The 20,973-nt window shown below is 43.9% G+C and overlaps 1 protein-coding gene across 1 annotated transcript in view; it reads right to left on the minus strand.

Moving 5' to 3' along the window:
• Nucleotides 1–2,000: 2,000 nt before the first annotated feature.
• LOC144180137 (cytochrome P450 3A13-like) overlaps nt 2,001–20,973 on the minus strand; it is a 128,188-nt gene continuing 109,215 nt past the window's right edge. Inside the window, exons 13-17 of the mRNA XM_077708529.1 lie at nt 15,566–15,728; nt 12,797–12,887; nt 3,260–3,327; nt 2,565–2,732; nt 2,001–2,096 (exon numbers count right to left, since the gene is read on the minus strand). Of these exons, the coding sequence (XP_077564655.1) occupies nt 2,001–2,096; nt 2,565–2,732; nt 3,260–3,327; nt 12,797–12,887; nt 15,566–15,728 (586 nt within the window). The remainder of the gene's footprint in view (nt 2,097–2,564; nt 2,733–3,259; nt 3,328–12,796; nt 12,888–15,565; nt 15,729–20,973) is intronic.

Here is a 20,973-nt window from a genome sequence, read left to right on the forward strand (position 1 = left end):
GATGTCGCGGAGTATTCTGTTGGTAATCTTGTCCGTTCCTGGCGCAGTGTTCCTCGTGAGCTTGGCGAGCGCCGCATCCAGTTCGGACCTGGTGAATGGGGTGTCAATGTCCAGGTTCAGGTACCCCTACGTAATAAGGGTGTGAAACGGGTATAATTTGGTCTTGCTCACCAATGAGTTTCTTTTTTGGCGCCCTAAGGATGTCCTCTTCAGGGCCCGGAAAATTGTGGATGAGGCGCTCTATTTGTCGTTCAGTCGTGTTTTTGGATCCAGTGTTCGGGATTAGTGCCTTCAGGATATTCCACGTTCTTTGGCTACTGAGCGTCCCCTGTAAACGGTCATAGAACTGGTTCCAGTTCTGCCTTCTCAGTTGGCTAGCATACTCCTCTGCTTGCTTTGTCAAGAGGGCAGCTCGTTTCTACAGCTTCTTGTTACACTTTTGTTTTTTCCACCTCCGTGTGGGGCTTCGGCGAGCCTCCCAAATATGTAAGAGGTGAGGGCCGACCTCTCGATTTTGAGATGTTCATTGGATCTCTTTTGTAAATTTGTTGGCTTTTTCTACCAGTTTCGCGGTCCATTCTTCGAGATCATTGTCTATGTTTATTGATTGTCGGTCATTTTCTTCTCGGAAGGCTTTCCAGTCTGTAATTCTTGCCTTTCCGGTTTTTCCGGTATTCGCCGATGGTTAATTTCCATTTGAACAATGTAGTGGTCACTACCGAGATTCTCATCCAGTCTCTGCCATTCAGCATGGGTGATACCCCTCGTGAAAGTGAGGTCAGGGGTTGTGTCTCTCGACACACTATTGCCCATTCGGGTGTGGTATTGGAGGTCATTCCACAGCGTAAGGTGGTGTTGTTGAGCCACGTTGTGGACATTTTCTCCTTTCTTTATTGACCTTTTATATCCCCATGCCACGTGGGGCACATTAAAATCTCCTAACACCACCATCTTGTGACCTGCGATTAATTTCAAGACCACACGACAAAATCTGTCGACGTCCCCCAAGTTTTCGCTGGGTGGACTATAGATGTTCAATATGAACAGGCTCTGAAACGTTTTCCTTTCGGGTATGATCTCCACGAGGGTGTGCTCGATCCTGTGTTGGATGGGGTGCAACTCTGTGGCCAACTGCTTTTGGGTAAGGATAGCAGTTCGGGTCATGACCTCGGCTATATGCGTATCGTAGCCCGTTAAGCTAATGCTTTTAGCCTGAGTTGCCTGCATGACATCTGGTTTCTCAATTGAGATGAACTGTAGCAAATTTTGTTTTTTACATCTAATGGTTCTGCAGTTCGATTGCCAAATTTTGAGTTTAGGAACTGTTCGAAATGGGGGCTTCGTGGTACAGGAGGGGCTACTCGTCATGTTCTAGCATTTCCTCCATTCGAGGTTCTCTCCCAGTATAATTCTTGGGTTTCTTGCGAGCCTTGTCCTTTTCCTCTAGAACCGTCACCCTTTTGTCGAAGTATTTCATTTCATTCAGTATGGTCATATTTGTTTCTTGAAGTTGCTGCTGCGTCTTGTGTAAGTCCTGGATCCGCTCCTCAATCTGTTGAAATAGTCCTAGCACAGTTTGCTGAAATTCGGCGTGACCGTGTTTCATTTGGGCCAGATCCTGCTTGATTTCAAGGGGTTTCTTATCTTGCATTGCTTGTTGTTGTCTGGGATGCATTATTTCCTGCATCATGCTTGAGTTTTGTTTGACCAATTCCTTGAACATGCGCGTGTTTTCTTCGACGTTGCGTTTTAGGGCTTCGAAGGGAGCCACCCAGTCTGGGGTGCCTTTACCGTCGTTATTGTTATCAGTAGCTGCTGTAACCAAAGGTAGGAACTGGTCATTCGAGAACATTACTCTGTTATGTTCTCCCCAATTCCGGTTCCACGCTGTTGAAGGACATCGGGTTATCGACCTCGACCTCGACCTAGATTTTCCTGTGGCCCTCGACTTGGAACGTTACCTAGACCTGGATCCAGACGGGGAGCTTCTCAAAATGCCATCAGAAAATGATGTAGAGCTTGTGCTGCTTTCCGGGTTCACCGAGCCACAGACCGTCCCCGAGGATGCCGTGCCACCTTTCTGGATTCTGGCCTGCCTGACATATAGAGGAGGGGGTGCTGGCCGTAGTCGCCTCTTGCACTCTTTGCTGGCTGTTTCATGCGGTTGGTTGCACAGCTTGCATACTGGGTGGCAATCGTGATTAGCTTCGGCTGTTTCTTGGCCACATCTAACGCATAGCTCTGGCTTGGGGGACGGGCATACGTCCTGTCGGGGACCAATGTTCCCGCATGCCCTACAAAACTGAACGGACTTGCGGTATGGACAGCATCTGGTTATTGCCCCTAATACTTTAACGTTAAGGGTACGAGCGGTCCCTTGAAGTGCAGCAAAGCTGACGACGAGTTTCCTAGCCGTATGGCGGATACTATTTCATGCCGCGGTGCGGTAATGTACTCCATGATTTTATCGTTCGCCAGCATGTCGGTGATTCAGCCACCACTCCCGTGCTCGTGTTCGGTAAAGGCTTGAGGTATGGAACAACTTTTTATACATTTGGTCCTACCTGTAGGTGGGCAATGCAGGCCAGTCGATCCACAAGCTCCTCGTGCGGCGTGCTAGCTAGAAGCAGGTGTTGCTTCCAGTGTACTTGAGCGGTGACCTGGTTCACGAAGTCCTTCAATGGTATGTTCATCGCCCGCGTCATGGCGATAGCGGCGTCCGAGTCCTTCCACTTTGCGCGTTGGAGTCCGGGCGGTGGTCAGTACAAAATCTTGTAGTCCATTTCCGGCAAAGGAAGCGACTTACTGGCAGTAGATTTCTTCCTCCCAGTTGCTGAATTTTCTTTCTTGCCTGAGGCAGTGGCTCCTTCCAGCTCTTGTTTACTTGATGTACCATGCATGACTGTAAGCTCGCCTTCCTCTTCCTTCTTCTTCCTAGCAGCCCCTCTTCTGTGAAGTTCAGTAAGCCACATCGTTTGGTACACCGTCCTACCGGTGTTTTCATCGAAGCTTATTCGGGCGCCGCTGCCTTCTGCTCCTTCACGTGTGTCCTCTGGGCTTTCTTCGCGCATCGTCTGGTCGTTCTCGGAGGTCATCGCCCTCTATGCTGGCCACCGGCAAGCGCCGATCCGCGCCACACGAGCGCGAGAATGCTACGCGCCACGTGAACCAAGGAGCCGTGGCCGGGTGTTCTTTTGATCAGGCTTAATTCGCTTCGTCCCGCTTGCTGGCCTATAACTGGTGTAGAAAGTACACGTACCAGTCTGAATCCGATGTGCACCGGTTCCGCTTCGCTTGTCGGTTGCAATGACGTCGCTCTCTTGTTGACTGGAGGCAAAAAACCGGGACAATGTTCGAAAAACGCAGGAGCCCATGCGAAGCGCTTCCACACCGCGCGACCCCATTATGATTACCGGTGGAACTTTAGCGAAATCTGCATTATTTTTAAATTGCAAGGCCCTAGCCGTTTCGCCAATTTCTGTTTTTTTTTATAATTTTGGTTTTTAAAGTATTCAAAATTTCGTGAGAGCAGTCATCTCCATTCTCTATTTACACCATTATAGCGGTTACAGGTGGAACTTGAGCGATATCTGCATTTTTCTGGGAATTCAGTGCGTTACATGGTCCTGGCTGCGCGGGTACTCGGCGAAGAATGCTGCATTAAAATACATTCTTGCTTTTTATATTCCACTTCTGCAGGGGTATACGTAGGGCTTCTGTAGGGGTAAGGGTAGACTTCTTAGAACACAAAAACTGGGAAACATTTTGTGGGGTTACTCAAGAGGAACTAATTACGCTGCGTGGAAGTTTTACCTCATGATTTATTAAATAGTACACGTATAACTTGAAACTTTACACCATTGGTAGCCAATACTAGCCTCGTTACGATCCGAAACGAGCATACCACACCACAGTTTGAATTAAGGGGGCGACGAAGACAAAACATAAGTTTGTCGTGCTTTCTTCCGATAAAAATAATACAAATTCTTTCCCAAACTCAAAACAAAAAATTCTGCGAAAATTCAGAGAATTGAGCATTCTTATGCCGCTTAAATTGCGAATTCTTTACAGCCAAACTTTCCCCCTAATCCTGTCCGAACAATTATCTCCATTTCCACCATTATAACGAATAAAGGTGGAACTTCCGTGAAATCTGCAATTTTGTGGAAATGCAGAGGTTTACACGGTTCATCATTTTCTATGTTTTTTTCATTGTTTTTCTTATTCATTTCCTCGAAACTCTATTCAACCAATTATCTCACTTTACGCTAGTATAATGATTAAAGGTGTAACTTCCGCGAAGTTTGCATTTTTGTGGACATTGTTGCGCTGTTCGCCATTTTGGCGATTTTTGTATTTTACTTACTTTCTGGATTTTCAACACTCTTGGGGCCAATCATCTCTGTTTGAACTCACAGAATGACTAAAAGTGGAGGTTCCGCAAAATCTCCATTATTGTTGAAATCCAAGGCTTGCCATTTTATCGAAATCCAAGGCTTGCGAAAAAATCCCATTTGCGGCACTTTTTATATTTTATTGATTTTTGGATTTTCAAACTTCTGTTCGTTATAATAGCTTCATTGACGCTATTGTAACGACTAAAGGTATTATTCCCGCGAAATCTGCGTTTTTATTTAAATTCAGCGCCTTACACTGATCGCCATTTTCGCTACTTTTTTATGTTACTTAGTTTTAGATTTTAAAAATTCCGTTTGACCAATGATCTCCTTTTACGCCATTATAACGAATAAAGGTGAAACTCCCGCGAAACATGCAAGTTTGTGAAAATGCAAGGCGTTACACGGTTCAAAATTTTCAACATTTTCTTCACATTTTTCTTATTTCTCGGTTCAACCAATCACGTCCCTTTATGCCGTTATAACGATGATGATCAATAAGCTTTACTGGAGACCAGCCGCTGATGTCATTATAATGATTTCAAAAGTTGGCACTTCCACGAAATTTGCATAATTGTGGAAATGCAGGGCGTTGCACTGTCCTCTCTTTTCATTTCGAAATCTTCAGAAAGCGCAACACAGAAAAAACGCGAGACGAAGAAAGGGAACACAGGACGAGCGCTTACTCACAACTAAAGTTTAATCATAAAAGACGAAGAACACATAGTCTCTCAGTCATCAGAAAATGCGTGCGTCTACTATAATCAAATGGGATTAACCCAAAAACCACAAACAACCATAAAAACCTACAAAAACAAAACCAAACACCTACATCACCAACTGCCACGGGTGTACAACTCAATGACTAATAAGACACGCAATCTCTTTGTCGTGTAAAACAAGAGATGCCTGACGAACACAATCATCCCCTCTCTGGGTTATCTCGAACGCTTCAACTACTTCCCTCTTTGCATCAGAGAAAAGCGGCCGGCCACCACCACGGTGCCGGCATTTGCTGCAATGTTCCGCAAGATGTGACCATATAGCACTTTTCAGGGACAGTTGATGCTCTCTGAGGCGCACTTTAACGCATCTACCCGTTTGACCGGCGTATTCTTTACCGCAAGACAGTGGAAGCACATAAACACAGCCAACATTGCACTTGACATCTCTCTTTTCGCTATGTTTTACTGCGAAGCTGTTTAGCAAATCGTAATTTTTCGTGTCAGCATATAAAAATACCACGAAATTGCCACGCGCTCGTGTGTACGCGCCTCGCGATGACCGCCCAGCGTCCCCGGCACACGTTTTCAAGCCAAGCGTATCACTTAGGAAGACTGGCCAATATAGGCAAAAAAAAACGTCAGCGTTCCCGGTAATCGTGGAAGTACTTGCTCGGAACAATAAAACACGTCATAGCGTACGGCCCTCCAAAGGTGATGTCCAATGATTATCCCTTCCCAAAAAATGAAAAAAGCTCACACTTATAGCAACAATGGTGGAGTAAAGGCCGTTGCGGCAGCAAAGAAGCAAATCGGCTGCAATCGTGGACTTAAACCTTCGTTATGGTCGGGAAGGTTGCGTACAGTTTCGTTACCTTCAAATCTTACGCGCTAGTGTGAGCTTCCTTCATTTTTTATATCCTACTTATTTCTTGGATTTCCAGAATTCTGTTCGGGCAATCATCTCCGTTTATGATATTGTAACGATTAAAGTTTGATTTTCTGCGAAATACTCATAACTGTAGAAATGCAGGCCTCGCCACCTATTTCAAACCGCCGTGCTCTCCCTAGGTTATTACGCATTGATTTAGTTCTCTGCATCTTAATTTTCAGGCCGACGATTCTCCTCTGCGAGTCCAATTCGGTAATTGTGCTTCGCAGTTAGCCTCCCGAGTTACTTAGCAAGGTAACGCCATCAGCAAATCTGAGGTTTCTGAGGTATTCTTTATTAACACTTACCCCCCCCCCCCTGTTCCCAAACCAATGTTCTTGATTGTGAACAGGTAGGCGTCTGTTCCCAACCTTGTGTGGCGGAGTCTGTTGGGAAGTCTTGTATAGCTTTCCTATTTTCCCTGGTCTTCTATGGTGCTCCATTATTAGTTATAGTTTAAATGTTTCTTATTTTTAGTTTCTCAAAAATTCAGTCTTACCAGTGATCTCAATTTACGCTATTTTATTTCTGAACTGCATTACTGCATTATATTATAACTGCATTATATTATAACTGCATTATATTATAACTGCATTATATATAACTGCATTACTGCAATCTTATTATTGCATTATTTCTGAAATGCCGGGCATTACACGGTTCATAATTTTCCGTATTTTTTTTAGTTTTTCAAAATTTTGTTAGAGCAATTATCTCTGAATTTTAATTTTAGATGTGCTAGAAAAGTTTGCTGTACTATTTTCGTTATGCTTGAAGCCTCAAAAAGTCCTCATAGCCTGAAAAAATGCCAACATCATTCTGATTCATAAGAAGGTATATCCAAATGACCATAAAAATAACACGCCCACACGCCTACTCTCAGTTGTTTGCAAGCTGCTTACCAAAGTTATAGTTAGCCGCATAGGTCGAAGCCTGGATTCCGAACAATCCAGAGGTACTCAACCATGAATCACATCAATGTTGTCAATCAAGTCATTGGAAAATCCTCAGAGTACACTAAACCCCTTCGAATGATATATATACATTATGAGACAGCGTTTGATTCCGTAGCCACTGCGGCCGTTTTAGAAGCACTAAAAGACCAGGGAAAAGAGGAAAGCTATACAAGACTTCCCAACAGACTCCCCAACACAAGATTGGGAACAGACGCCTACCTGTTCCCAATCAAGAACATTTCATTTGGAAAAAGGGGGGGGGGGGTAAGGGTTAATGAAGAATACCTCAGTAACCTCAGATTTGCTGCTGACATTGCCTTGCTAAGTAACTCGGGAGACTAACTGCAAAGTACGATTACCAACTGGACTCGAAGACTAGAATCGCCGGCCTGAAAATTAATATGCAGAGAAATAAAGCAATTCTAAATAACCTCGGGACAGCACAGCGGTTTGAGATAGGTGGCGAGGCAGTGGAAGTGGTAAGCGAATATATCTACTTAGGCCAAGTTGTGACCCTGGATCCCAGCCATGAGGCGGAGATAATTCGAAGGATAAAAATGGGGTGGAGTGCATACGGCAGGCATTCTCAGATAATGAATGGCAGCCTACCATTGTCCCTGAAGAAGAAAGTCTATGACAGCTGCATCTTACCGGTACTCACCAACGGGGCAGAACCTTGGAGGCTCACTAAGCTTAAATTGAGGACGACTCAGCGCGCAATGGAACGGAACATGATAGGTGTAACATTAAGGGACAAGAAGGGAGCGAAGTGGGTCAGGGAACAAACTCGTGTTAAGGACATATTAGTAGAAATTAAGACGAAGAAATGGACGTGAACAGGGCATGTAATGCGAAGGCAAGATAACCGTTGGTCATTGAGGGTAACAGAGTGGATCCCTAGAGAAGGCAAGCGTTGCAGGGGGCGACAGAAATTTAGATGGGCAGATGAGATAAAGAAGTTTGTAGGGATAAATTGGTCGTAGTTAGCACAGGACCGGGGTAATGTGAGATCAATGGGAGAGGCCTTTGCACCTGCAGTTGGCGTAGGTAGGCGGAAGACGATGATGATGATTATTATTTAAGACTTCTAGAATACATATATAAGAGTGTATACATACATATATAAGAGATGCACGGGAAGGACAACGCTCCAGAAGCAAAGCGATAAATTTCCGATCTCGAAGGGGCTATGGCATGGAGATACCATCTCTCCAAAATGATTCACAGCATGTCTGGAGGTGGCATTTAAAAATCTTGACTGGGAAATGATAGGGGTTACGAATAAACGGGGAACACCTGAGCCACGTGAAGTTTGCGGACGACATAATCTTGCCGAGTGAGACTGCAGAACACATGCAAACAATGCTTGAGGAACTACAATCAGACAGCATGGCCTTGGGGCTCAAAAGAAACATGAATTAATATAAAGTTACGGGCAATAAGTATGCCAAGAACGCATTCTTTGGCTTAGGAAACGAAACGCCAGCGGAATTAACACAATATAACTACCTCCGACCGATAGTTCGTGCTGATCTCAACCATGAGAGAAAAATCCGGCGCAGAAGAGATGTGCACTGGGGAGCACTGGGATCCGGACCACAGGAAGCGTTTTTTTAATGCGTAGCATTCCTTGCCCAATACCCCTACAGACGGGACTGTGTAACGCCCTGTATTTCCACATAAATGCAAATATCACTGAAGTTTCGCCTGTAATCTTTATATTAGCGGAAATTGAGACAACTGGTCGCACGAAATTTGGAAAACAACAAGAAATAAGAAAAATATAAAAATGGGAGAGGGTGGAATCTGTAACGCCCTGCATTTCTGCAATAATTTGTAAGATAGTATTTATGCCAAAGGGCATACTATCGCAATAATAATAAAAAAATCCTACGGTAATGCAGATTTCGCAAAAGTTTAACCTGTAATCATTTTAAGGGTGTAAATTGAGATCATAGGTCGAACGACATTTCGAAAAATGAAAAAAAAAAACAATCTAAAATATTTACGGAAAATGGCGAATGGCGTAACGCCCTGTATTTCCACGATATTGCAAATGTCTCGAAATGTCTCGAATAGAGCAAATGGAGATAATTTGTCGAACGGAATTCTGAAAAAATAATAATGACAAAACACTAAAAAATACGTAAAATAGCAAACCGTATAACGCCTTGCAGTTCCACAATAAGGCAGACTTTGCAGACGTTCGACATTTAGTCGTTATATTAGGGTAAATGAGATAATTTTTCGCAATATATTTTGAAACACTAGAAAAATAGGAAAACTATAAAACATTACCGCAAATGTCGAACCCTGCAACGCCCTGCATTTTCACAATAATGCAACTTTCGCGAAAGTCCAAGTTTAACAGTCATAATGGCATTATAACAATATGGTTGACGCTTTTGTAAAAAAAATCGAATACATTCTTTGCGTGAACCTCGCATTGTATAACCATCATGTAACAGCCCGAAAGGGCTCACAATATTAAAACAGATTAAATAAATTGTTATAAACCGTGGAATAAATTTTTGAACTAAAAATAGGCAAAATATAAAAGAAATAGGCAAAATGGCAAACCGTACAATGTCCTGCCTTTGCACAGTCATGCAGAACTTGTGGAACTTCCACCTGTAATCGTGCCTACGTCGAGATATTAGGTCGAACTAAATTTTGAAACACTAAAAAACAAGAAAATATAAAAAATTACGGGAAATGGCGAACGGTGTAACACAGTGCAGTTCCACAATATTGCACATTTCGCGTAAGTTCCAACTGTATTCGTTATAGTAGTGTAAATTGAGGTAGCTGTGTCGAAGAAAATTTTGAAAACTAAAAAATAAGAAAAATATCGAAATTATAGAAAATGGCAAACCGTACAACGCCTTCCATTTGCACAATAGGGCGCAATTTTCTGAAGTTCCACCTGTAAGCGTCATATAAGCGTACATATAGAAATCTGGTCGAACAAAATTTTGAAGCCCTAAAAAATAATTAAAATATAACAAAATACGGAACATGGTGAACCCTACAACGCCCTGAATTTACACAATATTGCAGATTTCGCGAAAGTTTCCAACGTAATCGTCATAGTAGCGTAAATGCAGATAATGGAAATCCCGAGAAACAAAAAATAGGAGAAATTAAAAAAAAATTACAGAAAATGGGTAACAGTTTCCACAATAATGCACAGTTTGCGGAAGTTCCACCCGTACGCGGTATAATAGCGTAAATGAAGATATTTGGTGCAACGAAATTTCGAGAAACTACAAAATAAACAAAACAAGATAAATTACGTAACACGGTGAACCATGTAACGCCCTGAATTTGCACAACAAACAGATTTCGCAAAAGTTCCAAATGTAATCGTTATGATAGCGTGAAAAGAGATAATGGGTCGAACAAATTTTGATAAAATATAAAAAAATATCAAAATTGCAATATGGTGAACCGTGTAACACCGTGCATTTTCAGAATGATGCAGATTTCGCGAAATTTCAACCTGTGATAGCGTAAATGGAAATACTTGGCGGAAGGAAATTTTGAGGAGCAATAAATAGGAAAGATAAAACAACGAAAAATGGAGAACCGAGTAACGCCCTGCATTTTCACAATAATGCAGATTATTCACAAATTCTACCTCTAATCGCTTTATTTGTGCAAATGGAGACAATTATTCTAACGAAATTTTTAAACACCTAAGAATAAGAAAAATTTGAAAAAATACGGGATATGGCGAACCGTATAGCGTCCTGCATTGAAACAATATTGCAGATTTCCCGAAAGTTCCGATTGAGATCGTTATATTAGTGTACGTGCACATCATTTGTCGAAGAAAATAGGGAAAAACGAGAAAATGCCAAACATATATGAAAGTTACGGAAAATACCCAACCGCACAACGCCCTGCATTTGTCCAAAGTTGCAGATCGCGAAAGTTTCACCTGTAACTATTATAATAGCTTAAATATAGATAATTGCTCGGATTAAATTTTGAGAAACTAAAACTAAGATTTTTTTTATAGATATTCGGAAAATGGCACACCGTGTAACGCCCTGAAGTTGCACCCTAATGCAGATTTCAGGAAAGTTCCACCTGCAATCGTGATAATAGCGTAAATGGAGATAATCGGTCCAACAGGATTTAGAAAATCCCAAACATTTGCTGTAAAGGAAACCTTCATAAAAATGCTGCGCATTAGTAAAAAGTGTCGGAATTTCGGCAGAATTTGTATTTCCAACGTGGCTACACATGTCCTTGTTCCCCGCCGCAGCTAAAACTCGGACCCCTCGTGCCTTTGAGTGGCCCAGTGGTTCGCTTGCCGGATTCTCGGTGTAAAGGTCCCGGGTTAGATTCCCAGGACCTCTCTAACTATATTTCTTTTTATTGAGGCTTGGGGTTTTTTTAGTGCAACGGACGGATTTGTGTCGGCCTAAGCAGCTCAGCTGCTAGAAAAATAGTTTTCTGCGGTCTGAGTCAACACCAATTTTCTGGGAATGATTAGGGCGTATCAGGGAGTGTCCGTGTCAGGAACGTGATTACGCACTTCCTTACGCTGACATATTTCAGGAACGGGTTAGTTCTAAGCTAACTCCGCGGAAATACAAAAAACAATTTCCGAGCGTATTCCTCGCAGCGTTATGACAACGCGTCAGTAATGATTAGAAGAAATGAAGGGGATAGAGTTGTTCTTGACAGCTTCAACACCGATCGTCAGTCGGTGGTGAGAGCAATTTTTCGTACTGCCTCTGGAGTCCGCAGTCTGAGGAATCAAGCTTTTGTGTAAAAAATACGAGCTTTATTTTGTTGTGCCTTCTCTTCTATTTGCTTCGGCTTTACCCCGGAGTATTTTCAAAGGGGTAGACGGTGTTTGTTCTTCGCTGTAGTGAATAACTACAAATTCAATGCTGAAACTTCGGCCCAAGCACATGATCAGGAATTAAAATATCACTTGTCTTGTGTGTGCGCGCGTGTGTGCCCGTCGTTCGCACAAAAGTACGTGATTATCACAGCAAACAATGCCACTATCGCAGCGTGGGCGTGGCTGGCAGCAGGCTGGTCGAAAATACCTGTGGCACCTTAGTAATAACCACTCGCTTTCTGTCGCTTAATTCGACAGGATTACCGTCGAATGCGGGCGTCGCCTCGAGAATACGTTCTCGCAACCTTCCAACATACGCTGTCAGGTGACGCGTCCTGCCAGCCAACAACTCCCATCCGTGTCTTGTCAAGATACGCCTAGTACATCTCGACAATCTTTGTTCACCACATTTCAATTGAATTAGTATCTCGTAGATTCCAAGATTTTACAGAGGCCGCTGGGGAGCGTGCACACCAGCATTGACAAAGAAAGTCGGGAACGGCTGCCACGTCGAAACAAGAATCTTATTATCTGTAGTTCGGCTATCCCACGTCCGTTCCATTAGTATGTTAGTTGACTCTTTACTGCGCTTTACTAGCTCAGTTTTGCAACACATAGAATACACCCGTAGTACAGGGTATATTGGTTTCTCTCTAGGACACGAGAGGTTGTAGGTCAATGGGAGACGCCTTCGACCTGCAGTGGACCTGAATAGGCTGTTGATAATAATAATGGTGATTTGTTGGCTCAAGAATAACTCGGCGGACACAGACCAAAGAATATAGTGTAATGTAAGTCTACGTTTATGGATGATACACAACGTTGTAGTGATCCAGCATTTCTTAGGCACAGCGTTTCACTCAAATTGCTACATTTGTTTCTCCCATAAGAGGGTGCGTTGTTTTCTTGTCGTTTGTTTTCTTGGGCACTTCGCTCTGACCGGGCCAGCCGCGGGCGAATGCCGATGGTGATGTCTGCAACGCTCAGCACGCCAAGCCCTTTCTCTATTTTCAATGGCACCTGTGAAAGTTACACAAAAAAGAACAGTGAGGTATTAAAAACGCATGTGTGTAGGAGAAGAACCTCTACCGGACTATATATACGTTAATCAGCGATTGATGTTTATTCCTTCACTTTTACAGGGCAAAGAAACCGAGTTTTTGCATTGATAACGAGTAATTACCCATGGGAAAACCACCAGTGGCCATCAGTGTATTTAATGTTCCTGGTGGTGCGCCCTGTTTTTAAAAGTTATTATGGAATCCGTTTATACACTTTCGGATTCCAGCATCTAAGGATGCGCAAAATTATTCTATGGCGTGAAAACATTTTCCCACAATATATTTATCGTTGAAAAGACCGATGCCTTCAATACTTTTCAATGAGCAAAACTAATTCCTGGCAGACCATTAAGAAATAAGGCAGCTTTAACGTATAACTCGTGTGAATATTTTCTCAGACAACCTTTGCGTCCCCACCGGGGGTTCTAGGCCTGATTTCGGCCGCGATGCCTGTCACGATTTTTTATTTTTTTATTTTGGTTAGCGCCTGCGATAATAGACGCGAAAGTAAACGCACCAGTGAATCAAGGACCGAGTTTTCTTACTTTGCAAATTGGTGCCCGGTCATTTATTCTGCATTAGAAAACGCCGTTTCAGTCCTGGTTCAACCTTTTATTCCAGTAGATACTCGGAGAATTCATTAGTATATACTCGAAGAGTAGATACTCGGAGCGTATCTTCATTGCGAACCCAGCTTATCGTAAAGCCTATCACGATTATTTCACTCTGAAAATATGGCAATGTTATTTTTCGGCACAGTGAAGTTGATAACAACCGGCAGTCCCTACCATGAGAAAATGTATTTGTTTTAGGCTGCTTTGCGTGGCAGAGGACCATCTTTATTCATTCTTGCTAAGGTGTACTTACGAATACTACTTATATTTATTTCCTTTATTACTAACAGCTCAAGTGCCACAACCAGACATCAAAAACGCTGAAATAACACAATCATAATGCGCAAGCGATAACCGCCGGCTCATAAAATTTAAAGAAGCCCTCACAGACATGGTTAGACAATTATACCGATCGCCTCAAGACGACATCTCATGTTGCATCCTAACTGTAGCACTTTGATGAAAAACCTTCCAGGGCACCTATGCCCTAATTATGATGTAGCGAATGCGAAATAAGATATTTTCCGAAATATCAAATTGATATGCCCGGATTGGGCTTGGTGAAGCCATGTCACACAGGCGATTCTGATTCGTCTGCCTCTCCTATTGGGGCATCTATTGGGGCAGCGCCATTGTGCGATGGTAGTTCTTTCACACATGCTGTTGAGATATACGCCTCCCCGTAGTCCGTCGCAGTAGTTTCAATTTTGCACTCGCACCTTCTGGTTCACCTATCCCGCCATCTTCGCGAATGCTTGGCCACTGGTTCGGCTCTCTTCGCCGTCTTTCGCCACTCACGCTCCTCTACAGCGCAGCACTGCCGTACGCGACCACGTATGACAGCTGCTGTTGATGTAGGCAGCTGTCAGCCGTATGCACAACACCAATGAAAGTTGAGGAGACAAGATTCGAGGGGAAATTAGTGCGGTGATTTCATGTACAGTCATGAGTTGAAGGCTCCAGCTGCGGCACCTTCTCCATATCGGCTTTGGTGGAACGTGTCTCGTGGTGCGATTGTGCCCTCTCGTTATTACGATCCTTCTTTCCCCTTCGTATCTTTTTCTTTCACTCGTCGTTAATATACGGCTAATACGCCCCGCTAATCGCCTTTGCTAGCGCTCTTGGAGTAAACGTGCTTTGGCAGTCCCCTAATCGCAACGTGTGTCGTTCTGATGAAGGCCAAAAATGATAATTTGCGTGTGTCGAGATTCTGGCGCATGCTGTAGATCCCCGGGCAGTCAAAAGGAATGCGGATTTTTCAACACCGCCGCGCCTCATAGCCCAGATGGGACATTGGCGCGTAAAACGCCAGAAACTGTGAATTGTTAATTCTATAATTAGACGCTGAAATTACTGCTTAAGCCTCAGTATATGCATCTAAAACATGTTTCTAAGTAAGGCCATAACCCGTTCACTAGGTACACCTTTAATGAACAAGGATCATCGGGTTACATAGTCCAGAGGTCCAGAAAATAGGCATAGCGGAATAGGCATAGTCCAGAGAATAGGCATAGCGGAATAGGCATGCTCCTCTCACGTTCTGGGGGACCCAGGACCAAATCGCACCCAAGATAAATTTGGGTAGTGCCTGATGAATATGGCATGAATGCGTGCGCGTGTGTGTCGTCCGTGTGTGTATGTACACGAACGTTAAAATGCACTACGTAGACTAAGACGCCAAACCTTTAGCACTGTTGAGGATCGTAACAGGACAACCACAAAGTCCCTTGTAAAGAAAGATACCGGATGCATTGTTTGCATTTTTGAACCCACGTATGACGATAAAGTTCTTGCGAATAAATAAACGCTTCAACGGCTCTCCGTTCCAGACATTTGGGGCAGTAGTTGTTATAGCGGCCTCCGCATTCCTTATCTTTGTACATCACAACGGCTATAGGTTATGAAGGTGTGTGCGTGTAATACCGTACCGCCCAATCTCTCCATATAAATAAACCTTATCCTCATCGCCTCCGTAACCTGGTGCAACTGAACCCACTTGCAGGAATATGCGGAGTATAAGTACCTTCGTTTTCTCTGTGCGTACGAAGCGCACGCTCCCCAAAGAGCGGAATAGGCATAGCTTCACAGCCTGCAGTGCAAGGCGCCTACCAATGCAGTTCCTTGGCCCAGCTCCAAAGGGAAGGTATGTGTACGGACGAATAGAGCCCACGTTGCTGTCGCTGAACCTGCACAAAGTACAGTGGAAGGTATTAACTGTTTAAACATGGCGATTCCACCACAGTAGGAAGCGAATTCACGTATCTACAAAAGGCACGTTGAAGTCGATGAACATAATTAACTCCGTAACAATTCGCAGAAAATCTGTGGCAATTAGCCCTTAACGCCGTTGTTAAGGCGAAGAGCATGTGCCGTTCTGCGAGCTCTTACTAACCTGGACTTTCGTCCTCTTACTAAAGACCATGAAGCGGTGCCTGGAATAACACTAAAGCGCTACGTTGGCCGAGTTGGCTACTGACTAAGGAATGCATCGTATTAGCGAACATTAAGACAGGGACAAAGGTAAAGAGAAGACGAACAACACGAGAGAGAGAGAAATCTCTTTATTAGTAGAAAGCAGAGAGGTCTGCCGGCATGTTAACACCTACATGCTACTCTGCGGGGACGGGAGAAGGGAATAAAGTTGCAATAAGAAGCCAGGAGGAAAACAGAGAAGAAGGAAATAAAAGAAGTAAAAAAGATGAGGCAGCGTGTGTGTTGGGAACCGTCAGTGCGACACGTGAAAAGTCCATAGACGGTGCGCAGTGCAAGGATGTTCTGGTCCTATATTAGTTCAGTGACGCCGATGTCATTGAGGTATTCAAATAATGTGGCTAGCACTTTACGCTGAGACGAGGGAGAAGGCCATGGTCCCAGAAGTGCGTTTAGAATTAGGGAACTGTGGGTGAGGCACTCGATCTTCTGTGCGAGGTTGTTTCTTTCTTGACCGTACGTAGGGCAGTCCACTAAAATATGCTCGACGGTTTGCCGTGAACCGCAGTTGTCGTAATACGGGTTCGAGGTTAGGCGAAGGCGATACCGGTAGGTATTTGTGAGCGGTACGTTAAGACGTAATCGATGGGTCAAAGTCTCTAGCCGACGTGGAATTCGCTTTAATAACCTCAGTGCCAAAGTTGGATCGACATGATGTAGGAATGGGTGCTGGTTTTCCGGGAGAGACCACAAGGTTCTTCTTTCCCTAAAAACAAGCTCCTTTGCTAGTCTCGAGGCATGGTGTTCGAAGGAAATGTACCTCACGTGCCACAGTCGTAATCCTCTCTTGGCAGCCTCATCTGCTTTTTCATTGCTTATGATGCCGCAGTGGGCAGGGATCCACTGCAGTATCATGAGGTACCCGGCTACGCAGACTAGATGGTTTAGGTAGGAGACATGACGGGATATATGTTCGTGAATGCTGAAGCAGCTGGCACGTCGAAGAGGTTGCAGCGCTGTCTTCGATACTGATTACCCACTGTGTTGGCTGCTGGCGGAGAATGTAGCGAAGTGCTTGCTTGATGGCATGAAGCTCAGTAGATGTAGATGACGTTGGGCGCTCAAGACGGTATGAGAGTGCTTGGCCGGTTGATGAAATGAAGAGCCCGGCTGAAATGCAGTCAGGCATAGATGAGCCATCAGTAAAAATGTGGGTTATATGAGAGTATTGGCTACTTATATGGGCAAGTGTTAATTGAAGGAGGCATATCTGAGGCATAATTTTTTCTGAGGTGAGTCCAGGTATGTTTAATTTTAGGCACAGGGGGGATATAGTCCAAGGTGGGAAATCAGATGGCATGAATTGTCGTCGTTGGGTAGGTACAGGGATGTCTATAGTGTTCATAGTTTCTGCAAAGCTTGAAATTTTATTGCATTTTACAATACCTGCCAAGAATTTCAATTTTGCGTGCTGCGTATGTCTCAAGTATATTGGAAATGTTTCCTGCATTCTAAGAATATGTAAATGCAGGCGACCAGCCTCTGCGACAGTGCCAACACACGATGAGCCTTTAGGAAGGTAGGGACAGGTACGCAGACAGTTATTCCTAGCCGCATTGAGCTGCTTTTTACATGTGGGCGACAGCCGTTGCAGAGCAGGCAGGCTGTAGCGCAGTAAGCCGTCTACCTATGCTTTGCAGAGCAGCACCATGGATCTACAGTCGCTGCTCCATCGACTTCCGGCAAGGTACCCAAGAACTTGTGCCACCGCATAGATACGAGTACGTCATCGCTTTACTTCCGCCGCCCAGGATAGGTTACGATCCACGATCATCCCAAGGTATTTTTGGGTTAGTACGTATTGCATACAACGACCGCCAAGGATTAGAGGGTATTTGCTCATCTGCTTGCGGGTGAATGTCATGGCAACGATTTCTCGGAAAAAAGGCGGAGACCCTTGGACGCAAGTTACGCAGACCCATTGCTCAAAGCTTCCTGTAGTCGCTGTTGCTTTGTACGACATGACTATGCCGCACACCAAATGCAGATCTAGAACTTCAACTCAGTTTATGCCACATAAACAGGAAAACAGCAATAAACACAAGATATTTGAAGGGGTTATCATAAAAACCGCAGTGAAAACAAACAAAACACTATCGCTCATATCACAGGCCGCGTAACAGCTCTAGCGCATATCGCATGGCGGAAAATGAAATCCAAAGAAATTCAATTTTTTAGAGGGGAAGGTGGTTGCGCATGGGCGATGGATGAAGGCTGTTCGCACATGCGGGTTTATATTTCCGCCATGTGATCTGGGCCGGCGCTCTAAGGTGGTCTGTGATATGAGTGATAGTGTTTTGTTTGTTTTCACTGCGATTTTTATGATAACCCCTTCAAATATCATGTACTTATTACTATTTTCCTGTTTATGTGGCATAAACTGAGTTGAAGTTCTGGCGTGTGGTTCGTCTTCTCTTTAGCTTTGTCCCTGTCTTAATGTTTGCTAATACGATAAATTCCTTAGTTGGAACAATACCCTCAAAAATTACCAACTCCAGCCAACAGATTTTGTGCCTGCCTTTGTCATCAGCACGGTTTATAAGGACCATGATGCTAGGCCGACATTCCACTTTGAAGCAAAATATCTGCTTTCAACGCTACATAGGCGAAACACGCAATGAGGCAACCCTTTAGGCCCACAAAAACACCATAATCTTTAAAAAAGCTACAATTTAGTTGAGAAAAACTGACCACAACAAATTGGAATTGACAACTAGATACAGTTGTCACACCCAAGCAAGCCGGCGAAAGATGAACAGATATCTAGCTGTCCTACCCCCTATTTGTGCCCTAGCCTCTGATCCACTGCAGCAAACAAAAAAATTGTTTATATGTAGAACTATTTCTCTTGGTCAAACAGACAGTTCTAATGAAGGAGCCAAGTAGGTTCCGAAACGTTGGGAACGCTTCGGATAAAGTCCTTGGTTAGAGTATTATATTTGTTTCGATCAAACACAAAAAAATGAATGGTAAAGCGCTGACATTAACTTTGTCTACTGCGGTTCCTTCATGGTGACATCACTACAGGAACCAAAAATACAATACAGTGCATTAAAGGGGCCATTTAGACAACATAGAAGTTCGTTTCGTTCGAAATATTTCCTGTTTTATAGTGCCCCCACCACTTGACCGGCAGCAAATAATGCTGCATTCACTGAGAAATTAATTTAGGTTAAAAGTCTGATTCTTCCACCATATCGTGTGTTTTTGGGATGTCAGCAATGAAGCCATAAGTGCGTGTAATCAAACAAACTACTTCGTCACTCGGGTCTGCAGCCTTGCTAGCCATCAGTCCTCCCAGGTGGAGCTACCATACTCATCCACGAACTGTTGTTTGCCATTGCTTTGTTTTTGACCGCGTCTGCACCTGGCTTGTTTTCGTTACTGTAGAAAGTAATGGTTTTGTGAAACATGGGGTATCCTCGACAAACAGGGTCACGTAAGACAACATCGCTTATGCCAATCGGCCAGGGCCATGCAAGCCAACTCCAAAGCGGTGGAGTGCTGTCCAGCTAAAACAAGCATAGTGCACGCCGTACAATCAGCAGTGCGCATCGGTACTTGTATGTTTACGCATATTTTCGTAACTTTCATTGTTTACTGCCCCATTTTTACTGCTGTAAAATGAATATGCATTACATTTAAGTGCAAATAGCTCGTTTGGCATGCTTATAAGGCCTGCCCTATTTGCGTTTGCTTTTGCCGGCCTCAGCCAATCGCACAGCTGGGGACATATGACATCATAGGAACTACTGTGGGAAATGAGGTAGTGGGTCGCATGGCCATTCCCTTTTTCCTAATTATATAGCTTATTCGAGTGAAGTGCGCGTTAAAAATGGTGTCAGTATGATTCTAACGAGGCAATCTGTCAAATGAACCAAACTTGTGTGTTGTCTGCATGGCCCCTCTAAGCAAAGGCAGGGCAGCCAATTTTTTTATTTAGGCTGCCTTCATGCACACAGTAGTGCTCTATTGCTGCCAGAAACTCATTACGGGACTCCTGACATATTTACAGTTGCAATAAAAATCAGAAATAGAACGAAAAATCATTGGACACTCCACAATGTCCAAAAAACAAAGGAATAATGTGCGAGTGAGCTACCTAAAACACTGCGACAGAAGATCATATTCATCAAAGCAACTAATAAAAACCATGGCTAGTGCATAGCCACTACGCAGCTCATTTGTTAAGAGCTTATGTGCGTCCCCACAAGTTGGCTGTGTAAACCCACTGACACCTAACAGAGTCCAAGGTTCGACGAAAACTCGTCAGGGGGGGGGGGGGTTATTCATTGATGAAATACAAGCAGGCAGGCACTCGCCTGGTAATACAAGCAGGCACTCGCCTGGTCAAAAACAAATAAACAAATAAAGACGCCTTGGGGCCCCACGGGCCCCTTGTTCACAATGAAGAGGGGGTGAAAGGTCGCGACTATCTATAGGTTCGGTGGCGCAGAGTGCGCATGTATATCTCGGGGAGGTTACCCCGCGACCAGTTAATCGTGTTTTTAGTTGGTTGAATATGCACTGATTCTAAAAGTAGTCGTGTCGACAGGCGCTTCTCTGATGCGATTATGCTTCCGGAATCCTAATCGATGACGTGGTCAGTAGCCAGGTGATGATCCGCCAAGGCATTTCAGCTTGCATTGCCTTTTTTGACATCGTTCTGGTGCTATTGAATTCTTTTAAAAATTTCCAGTTTCACCTATGTAGGATTAGGAACGAAAAAGAGACGCCGACCAGTCCAAACAAAACGTACTGACGTTTCGGCTTCCAGCACGAAGCCTTGTTCACAATAAATGCATCACCTTAAGTGGGCTTGAATAATCGCTGAAAAGAGCGTGCGTAGATCGGGTTTAGATTTCCGTCATTACGATTGACTGTGTTAGATGTGGTCTGAATGATTAGTGATTCCAGATGTAGCCGTGATGCTGTCACGTT

The sequence above is a fragment of the Haemaphysalis longicornis genome, unplaced genomic scaffold (assembly GCF_048455015.1).
Source record: "Haemaphysalis longicornis isolate Haplotype H1 unplaced genomic scaffold, Haemaphysalis longicornis Haplotype H1 scaffold_4, whole genome shotgun sequence".
NCBI lineage: Eukaryota > Metazoa > Arthropoda > Arachnida > Ixodida > Ixodidae > Haemaphysalis > Haemaphysalis longicornis.